General features: G+C 36.2%; 1 protein-coding gene across 1 annotated transcript in view; it reads left to right on the top strand.

Moving 5' to 3' along the window:
* Positions 1-23,633, top strand: part of LOC150077333 (carboxy-terminal kinesin 2-like) — a 287,195-nt gene that overhangs the window by 98,207 nt on the left and 165,355 nt on the right. Inside the window, exons 4-5 of the mRNA XM_090386031.1 lie at positions 3,891-4,194; positions 19,889-20,099. Of these exons, the coding sequence (XP_090242157.1) occupies positions 3,891-4,194; positions 19,889-20,099 (515 nt within the window). The remainder of the gene's footprint in view (positions 1-3,890; positions 4,195-19,888; positions 20,100-23,633) is intronic.

A 23,633-nucleotide genomic window follows, 5' to 3' on the forward strand; every position in this document is an offset into this window, starting at 1 on the left:
CTCATGGGTTTCTGTCAGTGATATACAGGAACTTCACTAGCAGTGACAAGGAGCTGATTTCCCTTTGTTTAAATGTTAGATTACATCGAAAATACTGCACAAGTCTGAAAAGTTCTTTTTAAGAAGGATGTAGAGCTCTTGGAATGAGTACAGAGAAGAGCAATCAGATTAATTAACAACACAAAGGGGTACCCTTCCAATGAAAGACTTTGGTTCTGCAAATAGTAGTAGTAGTGGCATGTGATGCAAGAAAGCAAGTGTATAAGCTTATGCAGCATCAGCCAAAAAAAAAAAAATTCCCACCATTCCCTCCAAATTCCTGTCCAGTTCCTCCTTAAATTTATTTAACCTATCAACTTCTACAACGACAGATGGAAGTTTGTTCCAGCAATTAACCACCCGCTGGCTAAAGGCAAATTTCCGCACATCTATTCTACATCTGTCTTTTTTTAATTTGAATTTATGCCTCCTTAGGTTCGTAATCTGAACAAGTGGAAGGATCCCATCAGAATTCAGCGTGCTCAACCCATTCAAGGCCTTATACACCTCAATCAGATCACCACACAGGTGCCTAGTCTCCAGCCACTGCAATTTGAAGAACTTAAGCCTCTTGGTAAGAGGATCCCTTCATTCTCCTCACCAATCTTGTTGCCCTTCTCTGTACACGCTCAAGCAAATCTGCATCCTTCCTAAAATGAGGCCTCCAGACCTGTATGTAGTACTCAAGGTGTGGCCCGACCATTGCCTTATATAGAGGGAGAAGGCGCCTCCTTAGCCAGGTGGGCAGGAGCAGCAGTGTGTAGCACACGCTTGATTAGACCGGGGTTCGAGACCGTGACCACCAAATACAGAGGATGCGGAAAGGTTAGACAATGACCACCGCATATCCCCGGAGCAATATGGCCTTAGTTGCTAATGCTCCTAAAAACCAAATAACAACAACAACAGAGGGACAATCACCTCCTTTTCCCTGCTAGCAAATTCCTATATATCATTAACAAAATCCCATGACCTGCCCTGGCAGCCTTAGCAATATCATCAACAGTCGAACCATTGATATCAAGTGGACCAATCAGATTCATCCCCTTCCTTTTAGAGTTTATATAAGTAAAGAAATCCTTGCTGTTTTTCTTAGCATCCTTTGCCAAAGATTTCTTGTAATCTGCCTTCGCCTTCCTAACCTCCTTTGTGACCTGATTACAGACAAGCTTATATCTGCCATAGGCTTCTGAGTCGCTTGATAATTTATATGCATCCCATGCATTTTTCTTCTCTGTCACAAGTCTCATTAGTTCATTTGATAACCATTTAGGCCTAAACCTTGAACAATATTTCTTAATAGGTATGAAACTTTTAGTAGCTTCCACGATTAATTCGTTGAATGCTTCCCATTTAGAATTTGCTGTTGGTAACATCATCAGTTGATTCCACTGTACAGAATTTAAGACCACTGTACCAGTGGTACAGTGGTCTTAAATTCTGAGACCACTGTACGTCTGAGACCACTGTACTCACCTTTACGGAAACAAAAACCCTTTCCTTTACCCCTGCAATTTTCAGAACTTAAAACTCTCTTGGTAAGAGCACTCCTTTGTTCTCTTCACCAATCTCGTTGCCTTTCTCTGTACTTGTTCCAGCAGCTTTATATCCTTCCAAAAATGAGCCCTCCACACCTGTATGCAGTACTCAAGGTGTGGCCTGACCATTGCCTTATACAAGAGAATGATCACCTTATCCCTGCTAGCAAAATTCCTATATATCATTGACTAGACCCCATGAGGCTACTCTTGCAGCCTGTATGCACTGCTCAGAAAATTTCATATCTGACTGCACAATTACCCCTAGGTCCTTATCATTCTCTACTACCCTAAGGGGACTTAAACTTAGTGTAGTACCACACAGTTGGTATGTTTCTCTGGGGTTACTTCTACCCATATGCAGTACTTTGCATTTGTCAATGTTAAACTTCAGTTGCCACTTCTCAGATCATTTGCTCAACTTTTTTAGATCCTGTTGCTGTAGCGTACTGTCTTTGCTGTCATCTACCAACCTTTGTATCATCTGTAAACTTGGACATTAAGCCTGATATACCTTCTTCAGTATCATTGATAAATTTAGAAATCAACAATGGGCCCAATGCTAAACTCTTGGACTTCACTAATAACATTAGTCCACAAAGAGCAGTGTCCATTGATTACCATCTCTGTATTCTCCCACTCAACCAGCTCTTTATCTGTAGCAGCAACTTGTCCTTAATGCCATATTGCTCCAATTTGTATAGCAGTCTTCCACGTTTCAACAGTCTCAAAAGCTTTCCTGAAATCCAATTATATGATATCAAAAATTATTTTTTGCATCCAGTTCCTCTGCGACCAATTCATAGTATCCAATCAAATTGGTCAGATAATACTTCCCCTTAACAATTACATGCTGTGTCTGAACTATAACTGCAATCTTTTTTTAGATGATCCTGTAATGCTTCTTTAACCAGTTACTCCATTATTTTCCCTGGAACAGAAGTGAAACTAACAGGTCTGTAATTACTTGTCACCTTTCGATCCCCGTTTGTGAATTGCGGAAACATTTGCACATTTGCTCTCATAATGGTTTGCTCACTTCCTTTGCTGCCTTTTTAAATATAACTGGATAGCTCCCATGCATACCAGATGCTCTTCTTATGTTTAACTTAAACAATTTCTCCTCCACTCTGCTCACAGTAATTACAAAATCATTTAGCTCTCTGTTAGAGTTTGATAAACTTCTGACCTCCATTTTCCTACAGAATTCCTTGTGCATGAATGGAGATGAAAAATACTCATTCAGTTTGTCAGCTATCTCATCAGAATCAGCAACAGTCGAACCATCGATATCAAGTGTACCAATCTGATTATTATTATTAGCCATATGGTACAAGGAAGTCTGAGGCTTATGCTGCACCAGCCAAAAAAAAAAAAAAAAAATTCCCGAGTTACCCCCTGGTGTGTGTGTGAGAGAGAGAAGTAGAAAGGCATCACCAAAAAAGAGAAGAATGATGATATCCACCTCAGGACCCTGGGTTTGCCCACCCATACTCACCGGATGTGAGCCCCCAGGATTCATTCCCTTCCTTCTAGAGTTTACATAAGTAAAGAAGTCTTTGCTGTTTTTTATTTGAATCCTTTGCCAAAGATTTCTCGTAATCTGCTTCCACTTGCCTAACCTCCTTTTTCACTTGATTATGGACTAACTTATATCTATCATAGGCTTCTTTGTTGCCTGACAATTTGTATGTATCCCATGCATTTTTCTTCTCTGCCATGATATTCATTCGTGCATCTGACATCCATTTAGGTCTAAACCTTGAACAGTATTTCTTAGTTGGGACAAAAATCCTAGTAGCTTCCAAGATTAATTTCCTTGAATGCTTCCCATTTAAAATTTGCTGTTGGTAACATAATTAAACAATGTCATTGTTTACTACAATGACAGCTTTAATATATACAAATATATATTAGGGTAGATTAACAGATTCAAATGTTAGCTATTGCATTTTAGTTTTTCATGATGCAAAACTTTCATCTTTTATTTTTCTGTACAATTTACAATTTGAAACTAATTTCAGAATGGAATATTTACTGTTCTGGTTGTGTTATTTATATAAGAACATTTTTCATATTGATGAAAGACTGGCAATATTAATTAAAATTTGTAATATTGTGTACAAAATGATGATCAGATAGTCATAATTAATTTGATTTGTTTTGAATTTCTCTAATCAATCAATGAGGAGAGCACATGTGAGGAAGTCACTTTGTAATCCATTTTTTTAGTCTTTGAGTTAATCTTTTAGTTGATCATTTTTCTAGGTAAATACAAATTGTAATTTAATTTTCCTTTTTTTACCTTTATAGACAAAATACTTCAATGTGCTCTCAATAAAGCAAGGATGAAAGATTCTGCTGTTAAAGGAGAGTGTTTGCCAAAAAAGTTAAAAAGACCAGCATGGGATTTAAAGGGTAGAATCCAGGATATGGAAGAACTGATTTTGCATTCTCATAATGTAAACAGCAACTTACAGAAACAGCTAGAAGATAACAAAATCAGAATTGAAATGCTGGAACAGAAAAAAATGAATTTACACCAGGATGTTGAAATAAAAGTATCACAAATGCAAGAAGCAACCTCTACGATCAACCAACTTGAAAATGCCTTAAGGTAGAATTTATTGTAAATACTAATGATACATTGAAATTTTGAATTCATATGATTGAATTTATTTCCAATTATGAGGTGTTTGAAAATTTCAAGACTGGATGCATTGTAATGATGTAAGAGGCTCATTCTTGGTAAATAGATGGTGCTTGTTATCGATAGTGGCAGTAGAAGTAGATAACAATGTATTGATTAGTTTTTTCTCATTAAAAAGCAGATTATTATTTTTTATATTAAGAGCAGATTATTGGAGTTCATGAGTGTTTTCGTGGCTCAAAATTTACTTGCATGTATACCCTCCAGACTACCTCAATCTGAGAGCCGCCTTCGTAGCCAGGTGGGAAGGAGCAGCAGTGCGTAGCACACGCTTCTTGATTAGACTGGGGTTCGAGCCCGTCACCACCAAATACAGAGGATGCGGAAAGGTCAGGGAATGACCACCGCATATCCTGGAGCAATATGGCCTTAGTTGCTAATGCTCCTAAAAACCAAATAACAACAACCTCAATCTGAGGGTGTTATCTGCCCTTCCTGCTGTTTTAAAATAGGAAAACGACTTCTACAGATGCTGCATGTTATCGGTAGTGGCAGTAGGAGTTCGTTTCCTATTGGGAAAAACACCCTAAGACTTAGGCAGTCTGGAGGGTGTGCCTGTAAATAAATTTCAGCCAACTCATGAATTCCAATAATCTGCTTTTAATAATGAGAAAAAACTAAACAATACATTGTTATCGATTTCTACTGCCACTGCTAATAACATGCACCTTCTGTTTGCTGAGAATGCAGGGAGAAACTGCAGTAGTTGGGAAATGAGTTTGCCCGATAAGTTAAGCAAAGTTTCCCGTGGTTCTCGTGTTGGCTTTCTTTACCTTAGCCAAAATGACTAGTTGAAATGTGATCAAAATTTATTTTCAGGTTTAAATGAACTAATGTATAAGCAACGAGAAAACAGTTTAGCAATAGTATTAGTAGAGGAATATGATGCAAGAAAGCAAGCTTATATAGCATCAGCCAAAAAAAACCCTTTCCGTTTCACGCATCCATTCACTCCAAATGCTTGTCTAGTTCTGCCTTGAACTTATAAGTTTTCGACCTCCACTCCGACTTTGTGGTGAGCTTTGTTTTGTAAAAATTTGCCACATTGTACAGGTTGAAGCAAAGGTATGGTTGTACAATTTTACATTTCCAGTTCATTTGTATTATAAAAAAAAAAAAAGGTTTGTAGAATAGTTATTGGACACATTCAACCCATAATTGTTTGGGAGTTGATTTCTAGCACATACTGAAAATAAATCATCTCTGTTTGTGGCAAATAACTAGAAGCTTGCCATTCATATTTGAAGCATTGAATAGTGATATGGGAGAGGTTGATTGCAAGTAAGAACATGGATTTGCATAATGAAGATTCTGTTGTGAAAGTTCTAGTGTATGCATTCCATCATATCTTGGTAGTTTCCTCAAGGTGATTTTGCAAATAATTTGTATTGACAAAAGAAGTATATGTTGAGTGGTTAACAATATATAGTGTTGTTTTTGGTTGTGTAATTTTGCACTCAGGATCTGGCTTCCTCTGAAAAGGCTCTATATAGTAAACTCTGCAGTGTCCTTTCTTAACAATTCTGGTTAAAAATGTATTGCATCTAATGGGTAATGCGGTCAGTGTAGTTCTAGTTCTACTAGAACTACATTCACATGCTATATTTGGAAAGGTTTTCTGTCTGATACCTTAATCAACACATCTGATTTTCCATTAGACTCTGAAAGTAAATGTCCAAATTCTTTCAAAGTCTTCTTTCAAGTCTCTAGACTAAATTCAAAACAAGACACATTAATTTTTGACTAATTTCTTACACTCTCTGTCTCATAGTTGTTTTAAGTTTCTGTTACTTCCTTTTTTCTGTAGATACTGCCATGGGCACTCTGGTGGTTTTTCTTTTTTTTTTTTTTTTTTGTGGCTATTTATTGCTTTCTGGGTAGTGGGCATTCCTCTGTGGTGGGTGGGGAGCTTGGCCACCGAAACAAACAAAATAAAAAAATAAATAAAAAAAAATCATGAATCCTGATGAATTTAAACTCTTAAATCCAACAGAGTCCCTACCAGAAAAATTAGATGGTGATCCAGATACTGTCACCTTGCCAAAGAGACAGAAAACTGAAGTTATATCAGGACTAACCTTGGTACCCGATAATCTACTCTACACGTGAGAAGGCCATAAGAAAAATGTCACCCTTCTTTATCCAGATTGGTTTGCAAGCTCTCCTAAATCTATGAAATGGCTGCATTGTGGAGACATCCTGGTGAAAACAAAAACTAATAAACACTCAGAACAGTTGCGGTGATCTGTCTTTATTGGGATTCATATGAGTCATTTTAATGTGACACAAGATACTAAACTCATCCAGAGGTGGGATCTTCTTGAAGTGCCTCAAGTCTTTTCTGAGTTGAAATCACAAGGAATTCACAGCTGAAAAATGAATATTTGTGTGTAGGGATGGGAATCTAGTTCCCTCTACAAACCCCATCCTTACTTTTATTTCACCATCTCTGAAATCTTTTACAGCTGGATGCTTGCATTGCCTAATAAGACCATATATACCTAATCCAATATGCTGTTTTAAGTGTCAGAAATAGGGACACTTGCAAATGGCCTGTCATTGTGTCCTTGCATTCATTTGATGCTGTGCAAAGGACACAAAATTACAGTACGTTCAGCTGCAAAACCGACATGTATTAGCTGCCAAGAAGATCACCCTGCATACTTTTGGACATACCAATGGTAGAAAGAGAAAAAAAGAGATACAACGATTAAAGGTAGAACATATTACACCAGAAGGCAAGAAAAGCAGTGAAACCTATCAATAACAGCAGACCTTTCTGTGCTCGGGAAGTTGCAGTTATTTCTGTTTAGATGGGACAGTTATTTCTGTTTGTTCCTTCAGAACACAAACAGAAATAACTGTCCCATCTAAAGAGTCGTTTACTCCCATTGCATGCTATTTATAAAAACACACACAGAAAGATCAGCCAGCTGCCACTCCCATATCTGTACCTTCTACTGAGTACCCCTCTGCCAACAACCAGTGGTAAAGGAAAATCACAAAATTCTGAAATATTATCTGTCACACGAGAAAAAATGCATGTTGAAGTAAAGGAGGTACCAGATGAATTGGTCTTGGAATGTTTGCCGAGAAAGAAATGCCATCCTTCCCCAAAAAGGACAAAACCAAGACTGAGAAAAGTAAGCCCTCAGTACTTCAGAAGACAATTGGCAGATCTACCAAGCTTAAATAATGGTGAAATTCTTAAAAAAAGACAGAATTGTCATGGATTCTGGTGAAATATGAATGACATCAAGTCCCCCCTGCAAAAGCATGAACCAGTTTGCTTTTTCCTGCAGGAGAAGACCTTGCATAGAAAACCTTGCTTGTTTATCTTGCAAGATAAACCTTGTATGGAGAAGCTTGCATAACCTTACTATCATTTGTAGAAATAGAAGTGGGAATATCCTGCTCATGATGTAGTTATTCTTGTGGGAATCCAGTTCCCATTTCAGCTTGTGTTACTCACAACCACCATTGAGGCAGTAGCAATCAAACTAGCAGTTTGGTTTCTATTAACGATCTGCTCCATCTGTTTGTCACCTGGACCTGGCATCCTACCCCCCCCCCCCCTCAGATGGATCTTGATATCATTATTATGCAATTTCCTTTCCCCAGACAGACCTTGATGATATTATTATGCAATTTTATTTCCCTAGTTTCATTATTTTAAAGGGAATATTGTAGAGCATATGCTCTACAATATTCCCTTTAAAATGTGGTTAGTAACAACTTTTTACTTATGCCCACCCATAAGTTTTCTGCCATTGATCTTTCTGCTCCCCCTTCTCTCTTGCTTTCACTTACTTTGGAAGTTGGACTGGAACCCATGTGGGAGTGATCACTTCCTCATGATAACTACCCTACTTATTGGAAGACTGTCTTCCTTTTAGATTATCACGATGCAGGATTGATCAGGATGGCTGGAATGCCTTTCAAATCTGAGAGATTTGGACATTATTAGGGTCGATCAGGAGCCCATCATTCATCACAGAAAATATCATATATGTACTGTAAATGCCATTCCAAAAACATCTGTTTCCACCATTTCCAGAACCATGGTGGACTGCAGAATGCAGCTTAAAAAAAAAAAAAAAAAAAAAAACATACAAAATAAAGCTTGGAAAATATTCCAACAATATCTCACTATTGCTACTCTCATAGCCTTTAAATGCATGTACACTAAAGCATAATATCTGATAACAGACCCAAAAGGGAATAATTTTTACTTCCTCCATTATGCAATTGACCAGTCTAAGGTGGTCTGGGCCAAAATCCAGAAGATAAAGGGAAAGTACACAACACAACCTTCATCAATCCTGGAATTTAATGGATGCTCTGTTGCAGCGTTTCCAAAATTTACAATAATCACGTACCTGTTTTGAGAGTTTAGTCTTACCAGCATTACCCCTTCGTGGGCAAAGATAATTTGGGGTAGTTCTAATAATATTATTTTATCTAAACTAGAGCAAATACAGTACACCAGGGGTGGCCAACTTAATTTGTGATGCGATCTACCATCTCAAAAATTTAATTGCACAATGTTAAAAAAGTTAATCAACACATTGAAAATTGTTGTTTATGAATTTTAAAATTAAATACAATTCAGAATTCTTATTTTAAATTAACATATATTTAAATTTTTAATTTATGTGAAGTTTGTGTGTTCATATCATCTGCCAAGCTTTCAAAATCGGGGATATACTGTGATAAGGCAAACCATAAAGAATCTTCTGTATGCAAGTCTGTAGGAGCACAGTGATTCTTTGTTTGTTTCAAATATGAAAAGGCCGGTTCACATAGATATGTGGAACCAAAACAGGAATTTAAAACTTCACTGCATTTTCTTTTACATTTGGGTACTTTTCTCAGCAAAAATATTTCCAAAACACTTTTTCTGATGATCTGGCTTTTAGGAAGATATCATTTCACAATGTAATAATTTCATTTTCAAGTAATATTTTCTCCGTGTGAAAAATCACAGCAATTTTTTTTTTCTGCAATTTGTTTTGTATCTTAGTCGATCTTAAATGGAGAAGAATAATATTGAACAATGTTTTCAATTGTTTTAAAATCACAGAATCTGGTTTGAAAATCATCCACAACTTTCTCAATTTCAGAAACATATTTCTCACTATTAAATTCAAAAACAGGATATTTTTGCAAAATGATCTTGCATATTTGCAAAATGGTAGAATGTTTTTTCTTTTAGATCCTTAGCCATTGCCAAAAATTGATATTTATATACAGAAATACTACTAATCATGTCACCCACGTTTTTATTTTTTCCTTGTAATTCCAAATTCAGATCACTTAATTTACTGGTAAAATCTGCCAAAAAAAGCCAGATCACACAACCACACCATATCTTGTATCTGCTGATAATCATCTCCACTTTGATCAACAAATTTTTTAATTTCATTCAGCAAATTTCTAAATCTCTGTAGAAACTTGCTCAGACTCAGCCACCTCACATCTGTGTGTAATATCAGTTCTGGTTCTTTTTCATCGAGTTGCATTTTGAAAAGTCTCCTTTGAAGAGATTGTCCTCTGATGGAATTCACGATTTTGAAAGCTATGTCCATGACACTTTTAGTTTTTAATCTTTTGCTGGGTAACACTGGTTGGTGGATACAGTGGCAACTCAAAAATCTGGGAATTCATCCTTTTGGCACAATGTGATGAATCCGTTAAGATGCCCCATCATTGCTTTAGCTCCATCTGTTGTTACTGATACGAGCATAAATAGTGGTAATTTAATTTTTTCAATGAAATGTTTGAATGAGTTAAAGATATCAAGACCTCTAGTTCTGGCCATGTTGCCATAATGAGAATTATTGTTTCTAGTACCTGTACTGTACTTAGCTGCAATAAAAGAAGTTTATTTATTCTTTCTTTTAACAAAACCATCCCATCAGTTCTTCTCTAGTGGCAGAATCATCGAAAACCATACGAATAAAAACGAGCAACTGAGCTGTATCACTGATGTCTGTAGATTGATCCAGTTGTAAAGAAAAGGACACACAATTAGCAATATGAGTACGCAATTGTTTGCTCACATTTTTTCGATGCGTCGCATCGCAGTATTTCGAGATAATTGCAGATCTTGAAGGGCACTTTTAATTTCATTTTTGTTCTTAAAATTTTCAAAAAGAGAATCTGTTATTTCTAAAAATGCATCTTTGATGAATTGACCATCAGAAAATGATTTGCATTTTTCTGCAAGAAGTTACTGCTTTAAATTGTAAATTAGGTGTCAGAAAGAAATTTTGCTGTGCGAATAATCTGGATTTAAGTTCTTCTAATTTATTTTTTCTAAGGTCACTATTAGGCGGAAAATCTGATTGGTATTTACCATGAAGTGCGTTTCTAAATTTCCTCTTTTGGGTATAGCCACGGAAACATTGCAAATCAAACGGCAACATTTTTCTTTTACCATTACAAAAAAGTATTGTATTTCCTACTCTTGATGAAAATGATACGTTTTACTCTTTTTCGTAGTATTCATTTTAAATCAAAAGGTATTAAATTAACATATAAGTACTGTCCAGTTATTAAATCAGCAAAAGCAATGCTTACCTATTAAAACATTTAAGTTGCGCGAACCGGAAAAATATTCTGTCTGAACAGCTAACGTAGGATAATTGATGAAGAGAATTCCCGAATGAGGAAGTTGTTTCCAAAATAACTGGACAAACACACCACCGTTTATTGCTCTGTTTGGTTATGTCGTTATAAGAATCAGTTTTGAATGCCTTTTTGATATTTCTCTAAAGCTATTTCTGGAGGTCACAACCATAAAACAATTTGCACTTTCCGGTTTATTGGGCTTTTCTGTTAGTGCAATCTAATTATAAACAGGTGGTAAACTCAATCTTATTGCATTTGCAATAATATCAACAGCTGGAATTCTGTGGGATTTTACGTTATTATGGTGAAATGTGTTTCTCCTTCAATGAAATTTTCAATCATGAAAAAAAAAAAAAAAAGAGTAAAATTTCAAAATCTACTCTTCATTCCTATTTTTGAAGCGTCATAAAAAATTTTAAAAATAACGCGCAGGTAGCGAAACCCGCTGCGCAATATAAAATTTTGGTAGTATACTTGACCGTGCAAATCGAGGGATGACTGTATATTTAAAATCCCTTGTGATCGACCAAAATTAAAGTCACGATAGATTCGTTGGCCACCCCTGCAGTACAGTATATGGTATTTATTTATTAATATATAATAAAAGTTATACTGTATATGTAGAAATAATAAAAAAATGGAAGTAATAATAAAAATCAACACACATTCTGACAGGACAGATTAGATAGTCGAGTCTTCAGAGAGACCTAGATAGACTTCAAGAATGGTCAGAAAAATGGCAGCTGTGCTTTAATCCAACAAAGTGTAAGGTATTACACCTGGGAAACAGTAATCCCAAAATAACTTATTCACTTGGTGGAGTTCAACTAAACCCAGTACTGGAGGAAAGGGACTTGGGTGTTACGATACGGTCAGACATGAAATTCTCTGAGCATTGTAAACAGGTTGCAAGGAAGGCCCATGGTGTCCTATCGATGATCTATCGAACTTTTGCAAGTAGAGATAGGGACGTGATAATCCCATTATATAAGGCCTATGTTAGACCACACTTGGAATACTGTGTTCAAGTATGGAGACCGCACCTAAAGAAAGACATCGAGCTTCTTGAAAGGGTGCAAAGAAGGGTAACTCGCCTGGTGAGATCGGCAAAAGGGCGTCCTTATGAAGAAAGACTTCGAATATGTGGGTTGCAGAGTTTGGAAACTAGACACCTTAGAGGAGATTTGATTGAGGTGTTTAAGGCTCTGAGAGGCATCAGTAAAATGAATGAGGACAAAATTTTCAAGATTATAAATGATGCTAGAACTAGGGGACATAAATTCAAGTTACGCGGGGAAATGTTTAGATTGGACTGCAGGAAGTTTTATTTTAGCCAGCGAGTTATAAATTACTGGAATAAGTTGCCTTCATGGGTGGTAGAGGCCGACAGTTTGGGGAAATTCAAAGGTCATCTGGATAGTACTTTCGGGTAAGGGAAGCGCATAGGATGATAGGATTAATTTCCTTTTTATTTAATTTTTAATTTCATTTTATTATTTTTATTTATTTATTAATTATTATTATTTAATTTTTGTTTTTATCATTGTTTTGTTCGGATTTTTTTTTTTTTTTTTTTTTTTGGCTGGTGCAGCATAAGCCATAGGCTTTCTTGCACCATACGGCCGTTACTAATACTAATACTAACTGTACCACATTCAGCTGCAGCAGCCAATAGGAAAATATTCTCTAACATCTTGGCACATCTTACTCCCAACTGTTCCTGCTCCTGAAACAGAAAAATGAAAAACGGACAATTTCACATCAAAGAGTGTTTATCCATAAAAAACAGATCATTTACCATACAAGAGTTTAAAAAAAAAAAAAAAAAAACCTCTTACCAAAGAAAGTGCTGTTGGACCAGATGACATCTGTTACATAATGATTAAGCCACCTTTCACCAAAATCTATGGATCACCTCTTTTCTTTTTAGACTCTTTCTTGGTGAGCAGTTTCTGGACTCCTGGCATAAGGCAATTGTCCTTACCTTTGCTAAACCAGGGAAGGATCCCAAAGTTCAAGCACACTATTGTCCTATCAGTCTGGCTAGCAGTTTGTGCAAATTCCTGGAGAAAATTGTTAGTCTTATATGGTATTTAGAAGCAAATTACCTATCTGCAACAAATTCGGTGTGACTTCTGGGAAAGAGGTCCACATTGGACCATCTAATTGGACTGGAAACATCTATCCAAGATGCTATCCTAAAAAAGAGCATCTGATGTTCGTGTTCTCCAATATGGAAAAAAAAAGAATACAACTGGGAGATTTAATATTGTAAAAGACTTTTATAGCTTCACTGTTAGAAGTCACCTACCTGTTTTTGCTAGAAACTTTTTATCACATCAGTATTTCGAAATTCATGTAGAATTTGCCCTCTCTTGGTGCTAAGAGGAGGGAGTGGCTCAAAATCAGTTTTAAGTGTTACCCTTTTTCCAATAAAAGTAAATTTCATTACCAAACGACTTCCTCCCAGTCTTGCAATATGAGGGTTATGAAGAGACAACTGCAATGTGCAATTCATTGCCTTAACTCCTGGCACTGACTAATGGATTCAGGTTCTCACTGCAAAATACCATTTGCATACATTTTTTTCATAAGCATAATCTTCATCCTGAACCTGAATTGAAGCTTGGACAAAATTTTATCTTTGGGACTTGTATTTGATTAAAAGGTAACTTTCCTTGGATATGTTCAACTTCATACAAAATATGCAAGAGATGTGAACATTCTTTATGCACTCTCTTCTACTTCCTGCGGTCAGGACCGATGCACCTTATTGCGTCTCTACTGTGCGGTTATTAGATTAGATTAATAATCTAAATTAACTGAAATAATCTAAATTAGATTAATAATCTAAATTAACTAAAATAATCTAAATTAGATTAATAATCTAAATAAATAAATTAATCCTGGGACCAATAATCTAAATTAAATTATTGGTCCCAGGTACATGGGTCTTCCAGAAACTGTGTACTTCGATATATGGACTTCATCCACCATCACACTATCCTTATTGCTATTGGAGCATTTCGAACATCTCCCATCCAGAGTCTCTATTTAGAACCAAATGAGCCATCATTATTGCTTTAATGAAAGCAGTTGTCTCTGCGGTATGCTTTCATACTGAATCTCTGACAGACCATCTCACATGGGCAGCCATTTTTGAGCAATAATGAGAAAATCTACATAACGCCTGTCAGACTGCCTATTGTCCTTTTGGTATTTGTGTCCAATAGCTACTCCGAGGTTGCATATCACAGTAGACCATGTTGCCATATCACTAAGGCAACCCATTCTACCCTGGCATTTTTCTGTCTCCCTGCAGCTCTATTCAACACACTGAGCTGAACACTGATTCCTTGTCAGTCTATACAGATGACTTGAAGTCCCTATTACTTGTGAGATTTGCTACTATATCCAATATTTGATACATTTGCTAATATATTCCAGGTATGACAATATCCAAGCAGATTGCTCATAAGTGCAGCATATATTCAGAGGAGCTGCATGCTATACAGTTAGCCTTGAGTTGCATATATCTACTAATACCATGTTGTATTATATATACAGATTCCTTAAGAACATTACAGGCTTATCAGCAATGAGATACAGTACTCATCGAATTCTCTTTCGGGTTCAGCATGTTGGAGATAGGTCATTTGCTTCTAAATACCATATAAGACTAACCATTTTCTCCAGGATTTTGCACAAACCGCTAGCCAGACTGATAGGACAATAGTGCGCTTGAACTTTGGGATCCTTCCCTGGTTTAGCAAAGGTAAGGTAATTGCCTTATGCCAGGAGCCCAGAAACTGCTCACCCAGAAAGAGTCTAGAAAGAAAAGAGGTGATCCATAGATTTTGGTGAAAGGTGCTTAATCATTATGTAACAGATGTCATCTGGTTCAACTGAACTTTCTTTGGTAAGAGTTTTTTTTTTTTTTTTTTTTTTTTTTTAAAACTCTTGTATGGTAAATGATCTGTTTTTTATGGATAAACACTCTTTGATGTGAAATTGTTCGTTTTTCATTTTTCTGTTTCAGGAGCAGGAACAGTTAGGAGTAAGATGTGCCAAGATGTTAGAGAATATTTCCCCATTGCTACTGCAGTTGAACGTGCAATAGAGCAGTTTCTCAAAGTGTGGTACACGTATGGTACTCAGGGGTACGCAAAAGGGTTTTAAAGGGTACATGGCAGAGTTTTTAATTTTACTTTATCATAGTTTTTTTAACACATTAAATACGTACTTTTTGTAACTGAAGAAAATTTCAATGCCAAAATAGTAAGCATTAAAAATGTACTTTCTTTACTAACTAACTAACATGCATAGTTTAATTTCAGACTGGTACAATTCCACTATCTAATCTGTCATGTCAGAATGTTTGTTGATTTTTATTTTTTGGTTCCATTTTTTTATTATTATTTCTACATATACAATGTTACTTTTATTATATATTAATAAATAAATAAATACCATATAGTGTACTGTATTTGCTCTAGTCTAGATAAAATAATATTATTAAAACTACCCCAAATTATCTTTGCCCATGAAGGGGTAATGCTGGTAAGACTAAACTCTCAAAACGGGTACGTGATTATTGTAAATTTTGGAAACACTGTAACAGAGCATCCATTACATTCCAGGATTGAAGGTTGTGATGTGTACTTTTTCTTTATCTTCTGGATTTTGGCCCAGGCCACCTAAGGGCTGGTCAACTGCATAATGGAGGAAGTAAAAATGGATCCGCAATTCCTTTTTGGCTCTGTTATCAGATATAACACTTTAGTGCATGTGCATTTAAAGGCTACGAGAGTAGCAATGGTGAGATATTGTTGGAATATCTTCCAAGCTTTATTTTGTAGATTTTTTTTTTTTTTTAGCTGCATTTTGCCAGTGGCTACTGTTAATCTATTAGTCCTTGTATCCCCCCAATCTAGCAGTTTTCCGACCCACCTAACACTGCCTCGATAGCATCAGCAAACATTCTTGCACCATTTCTATTTAAGTGTATCCCATCCCTGCAGAAGCAGTCTCTCCTATTAACAAGTACAGACCAGGCTGAAAAAAATTCTACCCCTTGAGCCTTGTACAATCTTTCTATGGCCAAATTGATCGACAGGGCTCTCATCATATACTCCCTCCTATCGTGTCTGGGCAGAATTGCAGACACTTTCAAATTCAACCCTAATTCACAGCTTTTTTTCAACAGTGACCTGTACTTGTTAAGTAATTCTGCCTGTCTCCTACTCTTAATGCCTTGTCAAGCAATTCGGCCCTGTAAAGATTGTGCAAGGCTCATGGGGTAGAATTTTTCTCAGCCTGGTCTCTGCTTGTTAACAGGAGAGAGAGTTTCTACAGGGATGGGATACACTTAAATAGAAAGGGTGCAAGAATATTTGCTGATGCCATTGAGACATTGTTAGGTTGGTTGGAAAACTGCTGGCTTGGGGGGATTCACAGAATAGTGGATTAACAGTAGCTGCAGGCAGAGGTGAAAGTGATTCTTGCACTGCTTCTATTAGAATGAACAGCAGTCTAGAAAGCGAGGTACGCAGAAATTAAAGGGCTGATAGGAGTCATCATAGCACAAGTAAATACATGGGCTGTGTTAGGGTAACTAAGAGTAAGAAGAGAAGCATGTACACTAATGCTACAAGTATAGTAAATACATTTAATAAATTTGAGCTGCTTGTCAAGACATCAAAGGCAGATATTGTTGGGATATCATGCGATGTTACACAGATATAAGGAATGAAGAATTGAAATTTCCTGATGCTATAGAGGCAGTGTTAGGTGGGTCAGAAAACTGCTAACTCGGGGAGATTCACAGACTAATAGATTAAAAAGTAACTGCAGGCAGAGGTGAAAGTGATTCTTGCACTATTTCTATTGGAGTGAGCAGCAGCCTTGAAGGCAAGGTGCTGGGGATTTCTTGGACTGCTGGGAGTTATCATGAAACAAGTAACTACATCGGCTGTGTTAGGATAACTAAGGGTAAGAATAGGTACACGTATACTTACATGTACACCAATGTTAGGAGTATAGTAAATAAATTTGATGAATTTGAGGTGCTGGTGAAGAGACAGAAGTCGGATATTGTTTGGATATCAGAGACGTGGTGTCACAGAAATAAGGAATGCAGAATTGGAATTTGGGCAGTACAATGTGTACAGAAAGGATAGACAGGGAGGAAGAGTCATGCTGTTAGTTAAAAAAAAAAAACACATCAAATCTAAGTAAGTGCATCCAGCTGACATAAGTGGACAGTGCAATGTTGAGTCAGTGTAGTGTGACATAAGCACTGGAAAAGCAAAATTGAGAGTAGGAGTGTGTTACAGGCTTAATGACTGATGAGTACAATGAACAACTGAACAGAGAAATAGTGTGAAAGTAAATCAGGTTGTTATAATGGGAGATTTTATCTTCCCATATATTGACTGGGATTTGTAGGTTGGTCCCTCACACATGAGCAAGGCTTTTGTGGATTTATTGGATGATTGTTTTCTACAGCAGCTTGTTCAAAAGGCAAATAGGAGTAATATTCTTGATCTGATTATCAGCAGTGATTCTTCATGCGTTAAGAATCTGCAGATAAGAACCACCAGGTGACAGTGACCACGGTGTGCTGAAGTGGGATTTACTTAAAGATGTAACTATCACCAGGAGTAAAGGGAAGGGTTTTTGTTTTCTACAGTGGTCTCAGACAGTTTTGAAATTCTATACAATGGGATCAACTGATGATATTACAAACAGCAAATTCCAAATGGAAAGCATTCAAGGAAGTAATCTTGGAAGCTACTAGTTTTCTGTCCCAACTAAGAAATACTGTTCAAGGTTTAGGCCTAAATAGATGGCAGATGAACTAATGAGACTCGTGGCAGAGAAGAAAAATGCGTCGGATGCATATAAATTATCAGGTGACACAGAAACCTATGTTGGATATAAGTTAGTCTCTAATCAAGTCACAAAGGAGGTCAGGCAAGCGAAGGCAGATTATGAGAAATCTTTGGGAAAGGTTGAAAATAAAAACAGCAAAGACTTCTTTACTTATGTAAATTCTAGAAGAAAGGGGATGAATCAGATTGGTCCACTTGATATTAAGGGTTCGATTGCTGACAAACTGAATGAGCATTTTGCATCTACATTCACACATGAAGTCTGTAGGGAAGTGGAAGCCAGAAGCTTATCAAATTTTAGCAGGGAGCTAAATGATTTTGTAATAACTGAGAGCAAAGTGGAGAAGAAATAGTTGAATTGAACATAAAAAAGGCACCTGGGATGGATGGGATCTATCCAGTTACATTACAGGAGGCAGCAAAGGAAGTAAGCAAACCATTAACCATAAAAGCTTCGGTCTGTGGGGAGGTCCCCATGGACTGGAGATGTGCAAATGTATCCCCAATTCACCAAGGGTGATCGAAAGATGACAAATAAATACAGACTTGTCAGTTTAACTTCTGTTCCAGTGAAAGCAATGGAGTTACTAGTTAAAGAACCACTGCAGGATCATCGACAAGACTGCAGTTATATTTCAGTTAAGAGGAAGTTTTGTCTGAAAAATTTGATTAAATACTATGATGTGGTCACAAAGGAACTGGATGCAAGGAATAAATTGGATATCATATATTTGGATCTTGGAAAGGCTTTTGATACTGTTGCACATGGAAGACTGCTGCACAAATTGGAGCAGTGTGGTATTGGAGGCAAATTGCTGCTATGGATAAATGGATGGTTGAGTGGGAGAAGATGTGTCAAAATGAATGATAAACTCTAGTGGGTCTAGTCCTCTATTTGTCCTGCAAAAGTGACCCATTGAGCTACTGATGTGGGACACATTGGTCTGCTCTCACCTGAAACCTGATGTTCAGTCATCATGTAAGTGTGCCATACGATTTAAATCAGGACTTTTTTTTTTTTTTTTTTTTTTATTAAAACCCCAAACACGAAAGGTATCAAAACCTATAGTACTTAGTACCGTGCATGGGTTGAAGGAGAAGTATGGGAGGAGGGGGGTGCCGGAAACTTTGCTCTAGAGACTAAACATGGGTTTCACCACTTCAAGCCTCCAATAAGCAAAGTGGTGGTATTTCACCGGTTGATGAAAGTCATCTACCACCTACTGGCCATTCCAACTTTTGTGCATTTGTGTCCCTTAACTATTCTCAAATGTTACCAGCAGTAGGGCATGGGGCATTATTCAGTTGAAACGAACATGGGTGTGCATGAATGGCCATATCATAGAGAGAGAGAGAGAGAGAGAGAGAGAGAGAGAGAGAGAGAGAGAGAGTAGAATTGTTTAAAATGTTGAGATAGATATTGTCATTCATCATTTTTTACACAATCACCAAAAGTCCATGAGAAATATCCTCACTCACACCATAAATCCACATCTTCCAAACTTCATTATTTGCATTGCACTGTGGCATTGTTCTCAGTCATTCAATCAACACATGCACATATGATCGAAATAGGATGTAGCTAGATTTGTTACTGTATAGAATTGATTTCCATTACTATGTGGACCAAATATGGCATTTGTTGCACTTCAAGGCTTTTTACACTCCTGCTTGATGTTTTGCAAGATTATCATGTAGTCCTTTTGTGTCCTGTGCATTCCTGTGCATTGCCGGACAGTGATGATACAGCTACACTTCTATTTTACATTATCATCACTGACAGCTGACTTTGGATGTTGTAGGCTGTCATCCATTGCACAAATCAACAAACTGGCATTGTGACCTCCGACATTAACGTCCTTCTCAGAGTCAAGTCAGCTTGGCTCTGCGTGCACAATGAAAAGCTGGTATGCCTCCCTTATACAAGCTCATCTTGAGTGGCTTGTTTATCTGGAAATCCTGGTGGATTGTAAAAATGAGGGTTTCTGGATACTTTTTGGAGGGTAGTATATAGTATATTCTGAACTTAAAAATTGTTTTCTTTCTTTCTCTCAATTTAATACTTTGTTTTAAAGGAACAAAGAAGAAGAATCAGAAAAAATTATACACAAGTTAACTAGTGAGATAGAGGAATTAAAACTCTCCAAAAGCTGCCTTGATCGTCAGATTTTAAGACTACAAGAAAACCTTGATATAACTCATCAAGAAAATTCTGGGTTGAAAACAACAGTGGTACATTTAACAAGTACTAATTCAGCACTGACTGCTGAAATTGAATCCAGGAAAGTAAGTAATAATATTTCACTTTTTTTTATTTTTTTTATTTTTATTTTTTAATATGACTGACTTATTTATTTTATAAGGATTAGAACAACACTCGATAGTCTCTGGCACTGAAAACTTCCTCAGATGGCATCAGTAATGAGACAATTTTGTTAGTCTCAACGTGAAGTGCCACAAGAGTTTTGTGAAGGTAGGCAGGTATTCCCATGTTCAATTTAATTTTGTGTTCCAATTTAATCAAATAATTTCAAAAATTCACTACTGGTTTTGAAGGATAATTTTAACTTTAATATACAGTATGTTTCATAACATGTGGGCTGTACTTTCAGGATCAGTTTGGAACCTGACAACAATAACAAAAAAAGTTTATATAAACATAACTGAAGTCTTTGTTTTGGAGTTACTGCCTATTTTGTATTCCATCAGTTATCCACCTTACCTTTAAAGGTAGTGCTCAAAAGTGACTGTCCTTATACTTGAATACATGTCTTAGCATGCCTTGTCATGGATTTGCTGCATCCTTATGTGCACAAAAATTCGAAGTTTGAATTTGTTGGAATCATTTGATATGTTTGCAAAGCATTTCAATGTTTTTGATGGGTGTAGTGTAGATGATGGATTTCAGATGACCCCATAGGTAAAAATCAAGTTTATCCAGGTTCACAGAGCAAGCAGGCCATGTAATGAGACCCTCCAAGGTTTATCTATTTATCAGGGAATGGCTTATCCAAATAGTCTCTGACTACTCAACTAATGAGGCAGTTCACCATCATGCATAAACCACATATAAAGCATGACAGAAAGAGAAACTTCATCTAGTAGATCATTCCTTAAAAACACAAAAGGACCAATTAAACAGTTGGCAGTAATTCTTGCCCATGCATTAATGTCATTGAATGATTCTTTTCTGCCCAGTTATGAATTTTGTGAAAATTGATCACATTTCTTAATAAGGCAGCCTTGTCAGTGATGGAGGATAGAAAAAATGCATCATATGAACACTGCTGCTGAAACTGATTATAAAAGCTTCTCACGGTGGGAAATCAGCTTAAGTAAACACTAGTCATAACCACTAGTACGAGGCCACTACAAGGTTTCCCCTGTAAGAATTCTTGACCCAGTCTGCCTCTGGTTGTTACCAGGATTTATTTCCATGTGATTTAGAATCACCCCAACCTAACAGATCTGGTGCTGATTGGCTACTACCATTTAAAATTTCCTTGTTGAGTGATCCTGACACTCATCTATTCTTTGAAAAGTCTTATTTGAACATGACACTTTGGAAACTTTTCCACATTAAACTTGGCAATTCAGTACATGAAATGAATGCTTGTCATTTTGTTTGGTTTGAATCAGCTTCCATTCTCACTTCAAATGTGTACTATTACATAACAGGACAAACATTTAAATTTTCCCCTCTGCCCCATTTAACTACACTTAGAACTGACTTAATAGTAAGACGTTACAATGTTCAGTAAAATACCATTTCAGAATAAATCAAGACTGCACACTAGGATGTTAATAAGCCTCACTATATAGATATTTCTGGAATGTAAAAAACACATGTAACATGGAACAAGGTTTTTTTTTTAAGGTTTGAGTTTTTTTTTTTCATATTTTTCAGGGCCTGGGCCAATCTTGAAAGTATGCCCATCTGTTATGAAACACCTTGCATAATTGAAACATTAAAATGAACCAAGAAATGAAAACATTTTAAGCAGGAATAGAAATTGCAAATTAATAATTCTAACATTTTATTTTTATTAATCTAGATCAAAACTGCCAAGTCTAGATTAATTACTTTTCTTTAAATAAAATATTGTTATTTTAAAAGTTAACTTAATTTCCACTTTATCTGGGATGACAGGTTATATATATCTTGTTTGGTTTATACTGCTTTTGAGAACTTAGTAGATCTCACAAACTGTTGGTGGCGTGATCAGCATTATTTTTTGCTCACTGCTGGGACAGTGAGAGTTACCAATAGTTCTTGATAGGCTCTTTAAGGAGGTCGATTTTTCTTTATGCTGTGAAGTCTGCATTGGACAGACTTCACAGCAATTGACATACCTTAAAATCTCAAAGCTCGAATTGATACCTTAAGGCAGTGGTGTCCAAACTTTTCCGGTACGAGGTATTCAAAGTTAGATTTGTTTCGCGGGCCACACAGAGTGATTTGAGAAAAAATTGTGTCACATTTTCTATATCTTGTTACTCGTAAAAGGAATTTTTTTATTTTCATGTTACTGTTTTTTTCTTTTCAATCTATATATATATATATAAAAAAATGCAAATTCCCAGCACTTTTATGTGCAACAAACCTATGTCAGTGATTTCTTTTTTAGATTTTATTAAAATTATTAAAAAAAAACTTTTGTTTTGTTCTTTTTAAATACTTTACTTTTGTTTCTTTTTGAAATACTTCACTTTTGTTTTAAAAAAAAATACTTTACTTTTGCTTTTAAATGCTCATTTTAGAAAATTTACAACCTGAAAAGGATCATTGCTTTTCAATATTAAGGTGAATAAATAAATATAATGATAAACCTAAAATTGAAATATTCGAAAATTTTATTAAGTACAATAAACAATAACATTTACTGGGCAAAACTTAACATTTAATGAGATGATTGAGGCTGGGTATTTTTAAATAATTGTTCAATATATGGTAGCAAATTTGTGACGCCAATCTCAATACATAATGAAAATTATGTCCTGATGGTATTTCTCGATGGAGCTTCAGGTCACCTGTACATTATTATTTATTCACCATTTGGCATCTCTCATATTGTGGAAATAACTTTGCAACTGTGATGGCATGTTGCATTACCAGGGAACCTGCTCACTCACCCACTGCTGATGAAGCTAACTAGCTTTGAAACAATTGTCTGGGGGATGGTATGCACTGAAAATAAATAACAGTAGCTCTACTAGAGAAGCATTGTTTATTCAAACTAGTGCAATATTGGCTATTTTATTGTGAAGGCATCCACAATATGAGATACAATTAAAACGATGCCTCTATACTACATACGTAGTTCAAATTTATGGGTAAACTATGGTGTATCTAAGCTGATATTATGTTGTTACTTACCTAAACTCATAAGAAATTATGCCTTGTGCATTTTGTCTTATAATAAATTTTAAGAATCTGCAGATAAAGGAACTAGGTGGCAGTGATCACAGTGTACTGATGTGGGATTTATTTAAAGATGTAATTATCATCAGGGAAGGGTTTTGCTTTCTTAAAGGTGACTACAGTGGTTTCAGAAATTTTCTAAATTCTATACAGTGGAAACAATTGATAATGTTACCAACAGCAAATTCTAAATGGGAAGCATTCAAGGAAGTAATCTTGGAAGCTACTAGGCTTTTTGTTCCAACTAAGAAATACCTTAATGCTTAAGTAATGTGAAGTTGCCACATTACTTGAGCAGAAAAAGGTGGCATGGAAAGGTTATATAGCAATAAAAAGTACTGAAGCCTATAACAGCTACAAGATGATCTGTAATAGAGCCACAAAAAAGGTTTGATAGG

Source organism: Mastigoproctus giganteus, chromosome 12 (genome assembly GCF_048544385.1).
Source record: "Mastigoproctus giganteus isolate SK-2022 chromosome 12, ASM4854438v1, whole genome shotgun sequence".
Classification (NCBI taxonomy): Eukaryota; Metazoa; Arthropoda; class Arachnida; order Uropygi; family Thelyphonidae; genus Mastigoproctus; species Mastigoproctus giganteus.